General features: G+C 44.4%; 2 protein-coding genes across 7 annotated transcripts; both read left to right on the forward strand.

The window, feature by feature from the left end:
* The first annotated feature begins 340 nt into the window (after positions 1 to 340).
* Positions 341 to 4,829, forward strand: LOC136545122 (ferredoxin--NADP reductase, embryo isozyme, chloroplastic-like). The gene is made up of 6 exons (XM_066537156.1): positions 341 to 514; positions 607 to 669; positions 1,211 to 1,546; positions 2,419 to 2,638; positions 3,994 to 4,234; positions 4,413 to 4,829. Exons 1-6 carry the CDS (start codon positions 488 to 490, stop codon positions 4,669 to 4,671), a joined length of 1,146 nt encoding a protein of 381 aa, XP_066393253.1. The 5' UTR covers positions 341 to 487; the 3' UTR covers positions 4,672 to 4,829.
* Positions 4,830 to 6,662: 1,833 nt separating this feature from the next.
* On the forward strand, positions 6,663 to 12,801 carry LOC136541430 (WPP domain-associated protein-like). Of its 6 annotated transcripts, XM_066533287.1 has the most exons (8): positions 7,599 to 7,798; positions 8,206 to 10,133; positions 10,395 to 10,521; positions 11,236 to 11,337; positions 11,604 to 11,701; positions 12,291 to 12,450; positions 12,537 to 12,645; positions 12,677 to 12,801. In XM_066533287.1, the coding sequence occupies exons 1-5, from the start codon at positions 7,742 to 7,744 to the stop codon at positions 11,685 to 11,687; spliced, it is 2,298 nt and encodes a 765-aa protein (XP_066389384.1). In that variant the 5' UTR covers positions 7,599 to 7,741; the 3' UTR covers positions 11,688 to 11,701; positions 12,291 to 12,450; positions 12,537 to 12,645; positions 12,677 to 12,801. The 6 variants fall into 6 exon arrangements, with proteins under 6 accessions (XP_066389388.1, XP_066389389.1, XP_066389385.1 ...); XM_066533291.1 differs by lacking the exon at positions 7,599 to 7,798 and adding an exon at positions 6,663 to 6,988 and having other exon boundaries at positions 12,537 to 12,801; XM_066533292.1 differs by lacking the exon at positions 7,599 to 7,798 and adding an exon at positions 7,008 to 7,549 and having other exon boundaries at positions 12,537 to 12,801.
* The last annotated feature ends 1,498 nt before the right edge of the window (positions 12,802 to 14,299 follow it).

Here is a 14,299-nt window from a genome sequence, read left to right on the forward strand (position 1 = left end):
TGCCTACACATTTGCTTTGCAGCATCAGCTTACCACCGTCTTCTCTGAAGAAAGAACATACAGGATGTTTAGTTGTAGGTAATGCTTGCTCAAAATGTACGAATTTAAATAAATCAGCACAGAACTCTGGCTTAATTTATCAAAATGAAAGCTGCTCAAAGTTTTTAAACCGGCCTATAAGGCCCCTCTGAAAATTACTGAAGCTAAAGAATAAATGAATAATAATGCAAGTAGCAAAAGTGGCAATGCTTGAGCCTTTAGTGGTCAGCAGTTGAGCCCCACAAAATTCGGCTGTCACTGTCAGGACTCAGGACTGAAGAGCCTTCTTCCCCTGCTTTCTGCAGCATCAGGAGTGTTCTCTTTTCCAAACGGTCAACAAGCCCGTCCCTCTCCTCCCGTCGCTCGCCTCCCCAAAGTTCAGTTCCCTCCCGCAGATCAAAACCCTAGCAAACCCCTCCTCCCACGCGGCTCGGTCGGTCGGTCGGCCATGGCTTCCCCCGCGCTCGGATCTCAGGTACGGACGGCCACTCCACGCGCGCGCGATGCCGGGCTTGTCTTTAGTCGCGTGCACTCTGATTACGTTTCGCTCCCTCTCGTTCCGTGCAGGTGGCCGCCGCAGCCTCGGTGCCCGTCGGTTCGGACTGTGTCTTCAAGGGCACCGCGCTCAAGGTGCGTAGCGTACTGACGCCAGGGCTTGGCCCCCCTTCATTGGGGAATCTCGTGGCTCGGTCTGTTTTGACACTGTAGAACGGTATTGAGAGGGACGTTTTTTTTTTCTGCTTCTATATTTCTGGTGAAAAGTATTAATTACCAATGATATTGGAAGCGAAATGTGTGCCGCTGATGGCCTTATTTTGTTGCTATCGACATCTGCAGTTCACTTGAGATGGTCAGATTTATCAGTGATACTGTTAGTTTGATTATACCGTCAGTAGCCAGATTCCCTGGTCAGTAGCTTATTTAGGTGCTAAGGAGTTTGTGCTAGTTTGGATATTTGCTGTTTTGAGCTAGCCGAATCCTGCTGAATTCTCTTTCACAGAAGCATACTATTTGTTGATATCATTTGGGACATTTTAGGGCCGTATATTATTTTGACACACATGTAGTATTGCAACATTCCTGCCTGAGAGGGCCGTGATGATTTAGTTCTTGCATTTATGTGCTCCTGATGTGTGGTAGTAGGCTTACAGGATTCACTTGTTCTATTCAGGGTAACAGTAATCTGACCTTCCGGAGCAAACCATGCATTGGGATGACATTAGCATGGAAAAACAAAGCCCAGCAATCACGACATCTGAACAAGGTCTTCTGCATGTCTGTTCAACAAGCAAGCAGAAGCAAAGTTGCTGTTAAACCCGTTGAGCTGGAGAATGCAAAGGAGCCACCACTCAACTTATACAAACCAAAGGAACCTTACACGGCCACAATTGTCTCAGTTGAGAGGATTGTAGGACCCAAAGCTCCAGGTGAAACATGCCATATTGTCATTGATCATGGTGGCAATGTTCCATACTGGGAAGGACAGAGTTATGGTGTCATTCCTCCAGTAAGCATCTCCTCCCTAGTCCTGCCAAGCATAATGCAATACTTCTATAGTTTTTTTTTCCCTAATGAATTTATACTTTTTGTCTTTCCATTGTTGGCAAGTGTGCACTGGACACTTCATAATCTGTAGTTTGTATCCTTTTTTTATTATTATATGATTCTTTATTGATCACTTTTGCTATAAATAAGATAGTATTATTCAAATATATGCTGCTGATATTATGGTTATTGGTTAAATCTCGTTAGGAAATTGTCTGTGTACAGTGTATCCAATATTTCCAATTCTGTGACTGCTGATAGTGTGGCAAACAATGTTAAAACCTAACTATGACTTGTAAGTCCCTTGTCAAAAATTGCTGGCAATCCTAGCTCGGTTGCTGTTAGCAGGACATAAAAACATGTAGGCCTTTTTGTGCAGAAAGACTAGTTAACACCCTTTTGTGCAGAGAAGACTAGCTAACAGGCTCTTAGACTCTAAAAGATTATTTTCCTATCCCTTTTAGCAGTCCTAGTCTAGTGTTGTTGGCTTTCTCCCCCCTTGGGCTGTCGTAGCTCTCTGGTCCACCTCGGACCCCCTTCCTTCTTTCTTCTCTTGTACAGTTTCTCTCCCTGTTGTTTTTCGAACAGTTGTTGAGCTTCTCTTTATTTAAATAAAACTTTATAGTGGGGGCCTCCCCTGCTGTATTTGCAGTTCATTTTTTTTCTTTTTTATCTGCATCTGCTTTTACTGTATCTAATACTGTTGTTTCTAATACCGTATCTAATATCTGTATTTTCGGTTCAATTTTTTATCTGCTTTTACTGCATCTGCATCTGCTTTTACTGTATCTAATACCGTTGTTTCTCACAGACTAACATATAACTTGTTGTCAGGGAGAGAATCCAAAAAAACCTGGATCTCCAAATACTGTTAGGCTCTATTCAATTGCTTCTACAAGATATGGTGATTCTTTTGATGGAAAGACAACAAGCTTATGTGTTCGTCGTGCTGTTTATTATGATCCTGAAACTGGAGAGGAAGACCCCTCAAAGAAAGGTATCTGCAGTAACTTCCTGTGTGACTCAAAACCAGGGGACAAAGTTCAGATCACAGGTATGGAACTGATCTCAAATGGCATGTAAAAAACATGGTTATGTGTATTCTAACACTAAATAATAACCTCTAACTGCACAATAGGCCTTACATTTTATTATACATCACAATTATTTCTTCATCATTGATCAAGGTGCAACTCTTGTTCCTCCTTTTTTCTGCGTTTAAAATACCAATGGTTAAATTTGCTGTAGTAATCATACATGTGGAATGGAGATGAAAATGATGAAATGTGACAGGTACTTATGATGAGGCCTTTGCATTGGTACTCCTGGTGCAGCTTTCTTTAAGTTGTGCCGAGAAGCTTGTTTAGGTCTTTGTGAATACCAAATTTCTTGGTGTCTGATTCACTCCATTCCATTAAAAAAATATGGATCGTACTGACTGCGCATCACATTTACATCCTAATCATTTTTAGCCCTTTGAAACTTTTGCATATGTGTTTTTGGGATTTACTGTCTTAGATTTTGAGATTATGAAGATATGCAAATCTGATCCGTGATTGACAAAAATGTTGGCCTGGTGTCCTGCCATGGTAGCTGAGTCTGGTTGTTCATTGCTCATCTGAGTTGTCCATTATCTCCATCATATATGATGAAACTGAATGTTTACTAGCTTTGAGGGCTTTGAGGTGGGTGACATGTATGTGTCACATATAATATAAAGGATATTGTATATTCTTGAGAACAACAGTTAGACAGACTGCTATTAATTGATTACCTATAGGATGTAAAATTTGTGGTGAGTGGTGACTACAGTAGTTTCAGGGGCACTGTGTTTGGTGTTCCCATTCTCAGAGTTTTTTTTAGCCAAGTCTCAAATTTGCAGAAGGAACTAACATGGGTTGAACTAAAAAAAAACCTTGTTCTATCATCCAAAGCGGACATTCAAAATGAGGTTGATCTTATGTGGTGTCCTTACCATGGTAAGGACTTAACTGAATAGTATGCACTGAACGGATGTCTTTGCCCCCTTTATGACATGTTTTCTTCTTGATATTTCTGTTTGTTGGTTGCAGTTCAGGTTTTATCTTAATACCATTCTTTTTTATTATAATTTTTTCTTATTGTTGATTATAATTTTTTTCCTCTATTAATGCCTTATGTACCCTTGTTTTATTTTTCTTTCCTTTTCCTTTTTTTGTTGGTGGTTCATCAACTCTAGCCTACCCCAACTGACTTACTTAAAGGCCTTTGTTGTTGTTGTTCGCATGAGTCATAAAATTTGTTGTTAAAGCATGTTCAATATGGTCACATGTGGAGGCGATATTTGGCTTGATCATCTTTTATTTTGTCTTCTGTTATATGCTGGCTATCCCTTCCTCAAGCATCTCATAACTATTTCTCTTCCGGCAGGCCCCTCAGGCAAAATAATGCTTCTTCCCGAGGATGATCCAAATGCGACTCATATAATGATTGCCACAGGGACTGGTGTTGCTCCTTACCGTGGCTACCTACGTCGTATGTTCATGGAAGATGTCCCAACTTTCAAATTCAGTGGTCTGGCCTGGCTCTTCCTAGGCGTGGCTAACTCTGACAGCCTTCTCTATGATGAAGAGTTCACAAACTACCTTCAGCAGTATCCAGACAATTTCAGGTTTTGAGAATTAATAATGCTTTAACATGTTTTTCCATTCAATCATAGCGATATAGCTGAGGAAGCTAGTCTAGTGCTTTGTTCTCTTGACCATGGTGGCCACTTATAATGCAATGCCTAGGTGAAGTAAAGCATAGCAGATATTGTTGAGCTGAACCAAGTGTTGATGAGATTGCAGGTATGACAAAGCACTAAGCAGGGAGCAGAAGAACAAGAATGGTGGCAAGATGTACGTGCAGGACAAGATTGAGGAGTACAGCGATGAAATCTTCAAGCTGCTAGATGGTGGTGCGCACATCTACTTCTGCGGTTTGAAGGGGATGATGCCAGGGATCCAGGACACGCTCAAGAGGGTGGCTGGGCAAAGAGGTGAGAGTTGGGACCAGAAGCTGTCACAGCTGAAAAAGAACAAGCAGTGGCACGTGGAGGTTTACTAGTAGGTTATGAAATGCCAAGGATTTTGATTGTTTCGGCGACTGAGGTGAGAAACTGGACATATGATTGAATGATTGTGGCTGCGATGTAAAATTGTGGACTAATTCATAAGCTTCTGCTCTAAATTGTGAATAAAATGAAGCACACGGTTTTTAATCTACCAGTGCAGCTTTTTATTTTTGCTCGTTTCACACTGGTTGCTAAGCTATTTTCAAGGGTACATGCCCTTGCTTGATGCATATTCTGACTGTTTAACTGAGATGCATTATTGAATTGTACATTTGTACTATCCTAGCCCAGTCAACTTTGGCCCCCCAATCAAAGAAAAGCAGAGGCTATCATCTCCACTCTCCCTTTATTCTGCTGGGAAAAGAATTAATTAATATATGCTAGTCTTATGGTCCTGCATTCCCGCATGATTGCCGCTTCAGTTATGGTTGCTTGATGCTTGTCTGGTCCACGGTCCACCCTCCGCTCCAAATCATCTGCAGCGGTTTTCGGGTAAAAAGAGAAGCGTTCGGTTTCAGTGTGACTCGCTGCCTTTTCATCACCTTTTCCGCTGTCCTTCTGGACATGCAACTGAACCTTGTATGCAGGCACAGGACACAGGAGACGTGACAAAAATAAGAGCTTCTGTTCACCTGACTCCAGTACACATCTCATGATCTTCATGATCTGTAAAGTTTACGTGTCCGTCCGTGATCTGTAAAGGCTCCGTCCAGTTTACAAGTGTAGCCACTCTTGCAACAGGTTTCAGGTGTTTCTACTTTCTGGAAGTAAATATATACAGGCGCCCTAAATTTTCAGGCTGCTTGGTGCAGATCTTGTGAACACATCACATCACCGCTGGAGTGATAATACTACATCAGAACGTGACACGGACACCCGTTGTTATCATGCTTCAAATGCTGTGTCCCGTCTATTTCACCAAGGAACTAGGGTAGTTGATTTAGCCTAAGAGTTCTTGGTGACTGAGTGAAGGCCTTTTAACCTCTCGCTTGATGATAAACGCGCGTACATTATTTGCCCAAGCTTTATTTGCGCAATGAAAGAAGCCACATGGTTCCTGTCTGTCGCACCTGCTCTGCTGCCTCGACGGTCAATCCTGCCGATGTGAACATGCCGAGTGCCAAGATATCTAGATCTGCTGCCACTAAAATACTAGCGAAAACAAATCAGATCCAAGTCCAGTGTCTTATCTGAAACAATTACGTGAACCGCATGGCGACGACCTCTCAAAATTAAATTAAACATGCTGCCATTCTGCAACAATGGTTGCTTGACACGCAGTGCTACATGGGGCCAGTGCTGCGTTGCTTCGCCTGATGAAAATTGGAGCTCTTTAAAAATAGAAAAAAAAGGTTCTGAAAATGATTTTTATTTCTTTAATTAAAAGTGCATATAATAGGGCTGTTCGGCTGCGACTACATGCCGTGATAAAGCCCGCTGATAAGCCGGCTAAAGCTATTTTGTTATGAGAGAAAAATACAGTAGCTGATAAGCCGACTGATAAGTTAAAGCGATCAGGCCCTACAACAGCAGCTACAGCCCAAATAGAATTGTGATTCACAAAATGCTAATGGCAAAAGCCATGGACATGGAATAATTGGAAGCAACGCGAACCAGCTGTCCACTCGGCATCCCCACCTCACGAGACCACGCCCCGAGGACCGATCCAACGGCCACCCTCAAATCGCGCACGCATCTTGAGTAGCCCGCGTTCCCGTACATATCCCACAGAGGCTGACCCATCCAGCTCAGCACCCCACGGGCTCCCACCACCGCCGACGCCCGGGCCCCACGTGCCCCATCCCTCATTACCGCACGTCCCATCGTCCCAACAACCCCCACCGCCGCACGGGCCCATCCTCTAACGGGCCCACGTACAGCGACCGCTCCGGCACGCCTCCGCGCTCTCCGCGCCGCCTACGTGGCGGGGCCGCCCCCATCCCGCCGTTGCTCCGCGCCCGGCCCGATGCCCGTTTTACCCTCCTCCTCCAGGCGTGCTGAGGTGACTCGTTCTCCGCTTCTCCTCTCTGTTCGTTTGTCCGCAAGTGAGCGCAGCGGAGCGGCCGCGTCGTCGTCTTCCTCGTCGCGATCACAGGTCAAATCCAAGCCAATTCGTTACTGCCAGGGCTCCGATTCACCACCACCACCCCACCCTTCCTCTTCTACTGCCGCCGTTATCCCCAACCAACCCGGCACGCGCTGTACGAGGAGCAAGAGTAGGGCGGGGAGCAGCTGAACCCCATCCGCGACGGCGCCGACGGGGCGCTGAAGCGGCCTCTCCGACTCCTGCCAATGGCGCGGATCCAGCCTGTAAGTCGCTCCGTGCCGCCATGCTTGTGCGTTCGGAATTTCGTGGTGGTTTGTTGGGGTTTGGTTTGGGCTGCTCGAATTAGCTGCCGCGGTTCGGAGCGGGGATGGTCGATGCTGTCGTGCTCCGTGGCTGTAGTTTGAGACGCTTCGCGGGCGTTTTCGCTAGGGTTTTGCCCTTCTGGAGGATCGAGGTGGACGGCGGAATCTTCATCGCTTCAGTGCGTGCTCTGCTTTTGGTGCGGGAGGGCGTGGGGGTTTTGGGACGGAGAAGAGCAGCACCCGGTGTGAATTGCTCTGCTCTGCTCAGCTTGTAGTGTCCAGTACTTCACTGCTGTTGGTTACTTTGGCACGTTTTTTACCGTCGCTGGTTGTGGCCGTGGCTGAGTGAGAGAGGAATGGAATAATTGTCTATGGTACTGGTGTTCTGTTCGAGCGTTCCCGTCCTGCAGTTGTCCTGTTGGCTATTACTTCGCATCCGTTACCAGAGTTCCTCTACTCTGCGTTAGCTCTCCTGGATGGTAAAGGATTTGGTATTTGATAGACTTATGACAAACGCTACCGGTTAGTGAATTTGAGAACAGTGATGCATTTCAGTTGCTACTTGCTAGTTATTACGCTAATTCTGGAGAAATGTTACAGATAGTATGTCACATAAGTATTACATCTGTTGCATATCAACTATAATTCAACATCGCTTAAACATTCAACATCAGGTTGTACATTTTCGGGTGTCACGCTGAAGCATGGATCATAATGGAGTGTTCTGTTTTTTCTTCGGTTAGGTACCTTATAACATGTCAGCAAAAAAAGGTACAGAATAATGGTAACATGCCTAGTTGACTCCTGCATGTTGTTAAGGTCTAGTCGAGGCATCATTCCATCATCGACATTTTTCTAAGCCCATTTGACTTTATGACTTGATCCACAATTAGTTATCGTGTGCGCCTTACTTTCACATAGATCAATTGTTTCCATATGCAATGCTAGTAGCAAACCACCTCTTTCAGATCTACTGGGTATCTACTATCAGGAACTATTTTTTTTTCCAAGAGAGAAACTTGCATGGTTAAGTTACTAATCTCATTTCCTATGAAATTAAGTATATCTTGTTTCCATGAGAGGCATCAAATTTATTTGCCTCAGTTCGTACATTCATATTGTAGTTGGCGTTCTAAGTTTACTATCGACTGACAAATATTAAAAAATGAATGTTGCAGGTGGTGGATGAAAGAATGGACCCCTTTCTTGGTAGATTGACTAGACCAGCCACCATTGACCAATCCTGGTGTACTGCTCAGAGTGGCCTGTCCTTGTTCAACGGGCCTTTTAGCGAGTTCAAGGATGCAGTTGTGCCATCGTCAGGCTTGTTGTCCCACAATTGCTGCTCTGATGTCGCAAACAACTTCGAAGAATTTGCAACTGTAGTTTCAAGGTTACATCAACACCTTCTGGATGCAAATGTAGAAGTTACTTACACAGAATACTTAGATTTGATGAAATTGGAAGTTGATCACCAGCTTAATAAGCTCTCCGAGGATATAAGGGTCTTCAAAAACTATAACTTGGCTCACAAATCTGATGCAGATGGTTCATGCTGTACAGTATGCCATGTTGGGAAGCTAGCTGAGATAGATGATGGGTTCAACAGCTTGAAGTTGCTGCTGGTTGTGGTGTTCCGACAAATTAGAGAGATGCTCACAGTGGTCAATTCTTCAATCCATGATCTTCAGTGGGAGCATGAGTTACAGTTAGAAGTTACCGGCATTATTATTGGAGACTGTGTTAGAGGTTTTCAGGATGAAGTAGAGAGGAAACTGTACGAGCAAAGTTCCACAGTGAACAGTCTAAGAAAAAACTGGCAGGAAACTGTGGCGCAGTGTGCTTCTATACGTGAAGAGCTGATTGCTATTTCTAATATTCTGTTACCTTCTGAAGAGGAACCACAAATTTCCCTCTGTAGGCATGAAAGTTTGGGTAACTGGAGCGACAGATGGAAGTTCAGCTTTTTCAGAAAGCGAACACACCAGGATCACTCTCTGTCTTCCGGGGAAAGCCAGAATTCTGCAACACAGAAATCTATAAGTCCCAGTGAAGTTATATCAGAAAGATCCGACTTCCGACATCTGAAGGGCATGACTAGACAAGAAATGCTTAACTATTTCAGATCTGAGATCAGTAAATTAAAAAGGCTGCATGAGTTGGATTTGCAAGAGAAAACAGAAGAGCTCTTCAAGTTCAAACGAGAGAAATGGTCATTGGCTCTTAAGTATGATGCAGAATTTGAGCCTTTAAGGAGGAAATTCCCTGAGGTCATTTCAAGATTTGACCAAATCATGTCCAATGGAATGGCAGCAGAAGCACCTACAATCTGCAGTAACAGTGATGCACTTGATGAAAGGAGCAAATTGAACAGTAGAATTGATTCGCTATACCGTGAAAACCAGCATCTTCGGTGTTTGCTTGCAGAGAAGACAAAGGATATTCAGGAATTATCGAGCCAAATATCTGACGCCACCAAGAAAATGTCACTTCAATATTCATTAGAAAAACAACTCTTGAGACAAGTCAACAGCACTAAAGTAGAATATGAGGATCTTTTTGTTGAAAGTACTATCAGAGATGAAATTTACCAAACTGTTATGAGAAAATTGGTTGATAGTGATAGGAATGTCTTGGAGGATACTGCACAAAGTTTCCGTGCAAAAGTGTCCTCACTTGAAGCCGCGCTCTCAGAAAAGGACAAGGCGTTGTGTCTATCTAATGAAGAAAATCAGAAGCTAAAGGAAAAGTTGTCAATGCTAGAAAAAGAGCATTCCATCCAAAATAATCAGCAAGATCTAGAGCTAATCAAGCAAGACAGCGAGGAAATGATTCTCCGTGATATTGAGATGGAGCCACAAAGATCATGTGAGATTTCTGATCCAGATATACAGTATGAAGAGCTCATCAAGCTGAATCAGATTTTAGAAATTGCCTCAACCACTGTAAAGGAAATGGAAACAAAAAGGTTGAATCACAGTGATATCCTAGGTAAAAGAGAGCAAGAAAAACTGCTTGATTGCATCCTGCTATCTATGGATTTGTCTAAAGAATTTGTGGAGATTGAACATAGAATGCCAGAAGATATAAAAGGAAACGAGAAAAAGTATGCGCATTTAGCACCCCCCCCCCCCCCCCCCTCTGAAAACTATTGCACGCCCTTTTCCTTTTGCTTTCAGAATGCAAAATAAAATATTTCAGCATGTTTTTTTTATGACTTCGGTATGACTATTGACTTCTTTTTTGAGAACCTGGCTTGTGTTTTAGGTTGGATGGAAAATAGTGCTTGTAAAAATCCTTTGTGTTGTCGAATAATCCATACTCTTGATGCTAGCACAAACTGATAAAAGATTGTTGTTGCATTCAGAACTGAAAATCTGAATGATCGATGCAACCATATGGTACAACAGGCCATCGTACTAACAAAGAAGGGCCTGTGGTATAAACAAATGCTTGACACAAGACGTTCTGAGCTTCGAAAAGCTGAATCTGAGGTATGTTTTCCATATCTGCTCAAATTTACTTCTTTGCACAGTAGCCCTTCTTCTTCTTCTTCTTTTTCTTACAGTCCAGCACAAAGTGATTTCTCTCTGTTTGACATGCATGCAAATATTCAAGGATCTTATCGAAGGCTCATGCTCATTCTTGTGTCAAATAGCTGCATTTAGGAGTTTAAAGACTGCAAACAATCAAGTTTGAGTAAGATAGAATATTCCTTTTTGTTTCTGGAACACATATGATAACCGCATATCGTTATATTAAGAAGACAAAGGCTTTAGAACCTGTACACATTAGAACCCACTCACACCATAAAGACAGAATACTCTCAGCTCTGCTTATTTTTAGAAACAGATCAGATCAATTTGAGTAATCTGCTAGGTGCATAGAATTTATTTGGTCCATTATGTGCCTTTTTCATTTCTGTAGTAAAGTGCACATTATAAAGTAATTCTCATAGATGTTTAGGCAGGATGTTCATTCATTATCTTTTTAATCAGCATGGTAATTTTAATTGAAAAGCAAGATGATGTCAATTAGATATTCTGATAGCATGCAAGTGAGTCACTGATGATTTGAACCCCTTCTGCTTTGATATTTATCCCTGATCGGTTGTTGTTGGACTACGCTTCTATTAGACTACAAGAACACATGTTGTTTCAAATTAACATCGCAACTTGTTTAAATGTTTTTTTTTCTGTTTTATTTAGGTCGACATTATGGGAGACAAGGTTAATGCACTCTTGAGTCTTGTTCAAAAGATATATGTAACTCTTGAGCACTACTCTCCTGTTTTTCAGCATCATCCTGTGGTAATCCTCTCAAGTGTCAATATTTTAATTTCTCCTATCTTCCCTAGTTCTTAATCATTCGACTGGTGCTTCTTTACATGTGAAGTGCCTTTTTTTTAAAACAAAAACTTTGCAACTGTATTTTATTTTGTATTTTCTCTATTATACCTGAGAACTCACAATATGATTCTTCTGTCCATTATGAGATGCTTGTACGTGGTCTCTTATGATGATTCATTCATATCAGAAGGGCAGAGTATAATTCATAATTGATGCTGTGCATGCAGCTATTGGATGCTTTCTTGAAGACATGCAAGCTTGTTGCAGGTATAAGAAGCAGACAAAAAGAGGACTCACAAGATACAACATAAGTTGGAGCAGCAAGGTGAGCTGGTACTTTCTTATCAATCACTATATGAATACCTTCAAGCTGTATTTTTCATAGAAGCAAGGCTCCAACCCAGTTGGATGCATTTCTGATATTGCCAAATGTTCATGAAAAATTATTGGGATGTGAACTCCTATATTTTCATACCACATCGTAACCTTGCACCTGTACTTTTGCTAAACATCCATTACAAATTATATGTAAAAAAGTTATATTCATTCATATTCATACCACATTGTGACTACATAACTCTTCTTAGAGGAAAGCAAAAAGCAGTTACTTGTAACCACCAATGAAGGTGTGGCATCCTACTTCTGGTGGGTTTGGTCTGAGTAGTTTAACCAATAAGCTACCTAAAAATCCCCATATGCTACTCTATATTTAATTACTGATGTGGCATTGTATTGTCATCACATTGATGGAATCCTCCATCAAGAATATGCACATGCCACAAAATGTATGTGCATATATGACTCTCAACCTCAGACTTCAACACTATGCTTGATTGAATGTTTTATGTTTACTTTAGAGCAGATTTTTTTTTATGAAGTGCAATGACTGATTATTTCCTTATTGGGGATTTTAGTTTAGAGTGGCTTAAGGGACATGAGAGATATTAATTTCATGGTGGAGGAACAGCATACCATTGCAAGGCTATGAAATTGATCCGTGGCCAAATTGACACTGCAAATCTGCAGCCAGAAGGAAGCTGAGGTAGTCCATTCGACTGAATTTTGAAACCTAGGGTATGCATTTCAAGGGCATTGAGCTGTGATATATTTCTAAATTGTAGCAATGCATTTTTCTAAACATCATTTGGTAATGGATGCAGTTATACTGTCGCTCACTCCGCAGATGATCGGATTCACGTCCTGTATGATGAATGTAGAAGTGAATACACCTTCTAATGTACAAATTATGATAGTTCAAATTTTGTGAGGGTGATCGCATTTTTATCGGCAGCCTACATAGATATAACTTAGCTGTTATACAAGCTCTAGTCATATTGTAAGCATAGTAGCTTATAAATTTTGGAGTCCTGGTTTGTACTAATGGTCTTGTAAACCTGTACATATCTTATGTACAACATTTGTCCATTTTCGAGGAAGCAAACTGTTAGAGTACGTCATGAGCCTATTGGGCCTGGGCTGGCGGTATAGCCCGCTAGTGTTAAGGTTAATTAGAGATAAGGGTCGCTTGCTTAAGGGTCAAGTAAGCCTTGCTTGGGAGTCAAGTAAACCTCTCTATATAAGGAGAGAAGATGTATTAATCTAATCAAGCAAGAATTAAGAAGGAAATCACTTTCCTCTTGCTCGGCCGTGGGCAAGGCCCCCGGCCGGCCTCCGGCCTCCCTCGCAGCCCCAGCCGCCACAATTATGGTCGTGAACAGTACCCGCTTTACTGTAGCGCCACGGGTACCGTCGCCGCCTCTCCCTCAGCTCTCTCCCTCTCAAATCCCAACAGCCACATAACAATCTGGTATCAGAGATCTCTGGTTCGATCATGTCCAGCTCTCTACCGAGTTCTTTCCACCCACCGCCGCCGGCGTCTTCGTCGGCGCTGCTGCCCCACACAGCAGGCGCGCCGGCATTGGGCGCTCTGTCGTCCTCAGGGGCGCTTGCGCCCTCTGCCTCGGCGCCGTCCGCCCTCGTCCTCACCCCGGAGCAGATGACGGACGCAATCCTGGAATTAGGGTAGGCCGTGGCGGGCATCAGGGCCTTCCTCGTCGGGCCCTATGCGCCCCAGCCGCATCCCCAGCTGCCACCTCCTCCGCCGCCACACCAACAGCAGCTACCCCCGCCACCGCATCCCTCAGCCGCGACCACGGCGCTGGTCATCTCGTACCAATATGGGATGCCTTACGACGGGACTGCGACGACCTCGTTCCCAGCCACGCCGCCGTCGTCCCAGGGCGTTCCCATCCAATAGATCAAGTTCCCGCCGTCGCCGTCACCACTTCCGGTTTGGATCGCCGGTTCGTCGAAACCCATCTACACGGCGCCCAGTCCCCAGCCGCACCTACTGCCGCTCCCGACCACCGGGGCTGTCATGGCGCCTGGCGGCGCCCCGGCTCCGGGCATCCTCTATGGCGGGGTGGATGGCCCCCTATTCCACGGCGGCAGCCTGATGCCGACGCTCTCCGTCGCGTCGCCCTCGCTGGACAGCACGGGCGCGGCGCCCTCGGCCGCCGCACAGGACCCGCCGCCGCCCAAGTTCTACAAGTTGGAGTTCCCGATGCCAGGTTCCGATGAGCCACTGCCGGATCCCTTCGCGGGTAAGATGCTTACCCACCAGGTGTTGGCTGCGGTGCGGCTGCAGGCTGCTACGCGCGGCCTCCTAGCATGTCGGCGGGTGCGGGAGATGCGCGATCTGCAGTTGATTCAGCCCTGCACCCCTTCGCAGCTCCTCCACGTCGCGCTTCGCTGCGCGGAGGACCTCGATCTTGTCCGCTGCGTCGGGGATCTCGGGCATGCGGTTTCCCCCATGGGCGGCGGGCATGCTATTTTCCCTGCGGTCGGCGGCTGGGGAGCCGCATCCCTCCACCTCGTTCTCCATCGAAAGCCCTCCGCTCTTCTCTGTGCGGTGCAGACCAGC

Source organism: Miscanthus floridulus, chromosome 3 (genome assembly GCF_019320115.1).
Source record: "Miscanthus floridulus cultivar M001 chromosome 3, ASM1932011v1, whole genome shotgun sequence".
NCBI lineage: Eukaryota > Viridiplantae > Streptophyta > Magnoliopsida > Poales > Poaceae > Miscanthus > Miscanthus floridulus.